The sequence below is a fragment of the Merops nubicus genome, unplaced genomic scaffold, assembly GCF_000691845.1.
Source record: "Merops nubicus isolate BGI_N331 unplaced genomic scaffold, ASM69184v1 scaffold42094, whole genome shotgun sequence".
NCBI lineage: Eukaryota > Metazoa > Chordata > Aves > Coraciiformes > Meropidae > Merops > Merops nubicus.
In genome coordinates this window covers 1-227 of record NW_008602975.1, presented here as the reverse complement: position 1 = coordinate 227, position 227 = coordinate 1, and the positions used below count along the sequence as shown (strand labels likewise).

The following is a 227-nucleotide window of genomic DNA, read 5'->3' as shown; positions in this document are numbered from 1 at the left end:
ACGTGAATGTCGCGGCGGGCGAGCGGCCCGTGTGGCGTGCCCTGGCCCAGCTTGTGGCCGAGGCCCTGAGCACCAAATCCGTGGGCAAGAGGCTGTCGGAGAAGATCCGATCCGCCTTCACCTTCAACTTCCCCCACGACCCCGAAGAGGACGGCGTGATGGACCACATGGTGAGGATGACCACCTCCCTCGCCAGCCCTTTCGTGGCCACCGCTTGCCAAACGCTG

The 227-nt window shown here is 65.6% G+C and overlaps 1 protein-coding gene across 1 annotated transcript in view; it reads left to right on the top strand.

Moving 5' to 3' along the window:
* Positions 1 to 221, top strand: part of LOC103771233 (ankyrin repeat domain-containing protein 33-like) — a gene marked incomplete at its 3' end in the record, with an annotated part of 2,358 nt that extends 2,137 nt beyond the window's left edge. Inside the window, 2 exon segments of the mRNA XM_008938523.1 lie at positions 1 to 22; positions 25 to 221. The exon segment at positions 1 to 22 is cut by the window's left edge and continues 92 nt beyond it. Coding sequence (XP_008936771.1) covers positions 1 to 22; positions 25 to 221 — 219 coding nt within the window.
* Between the last annotated feature and the right edge of the window lie 6 nt (positions 222 to 227).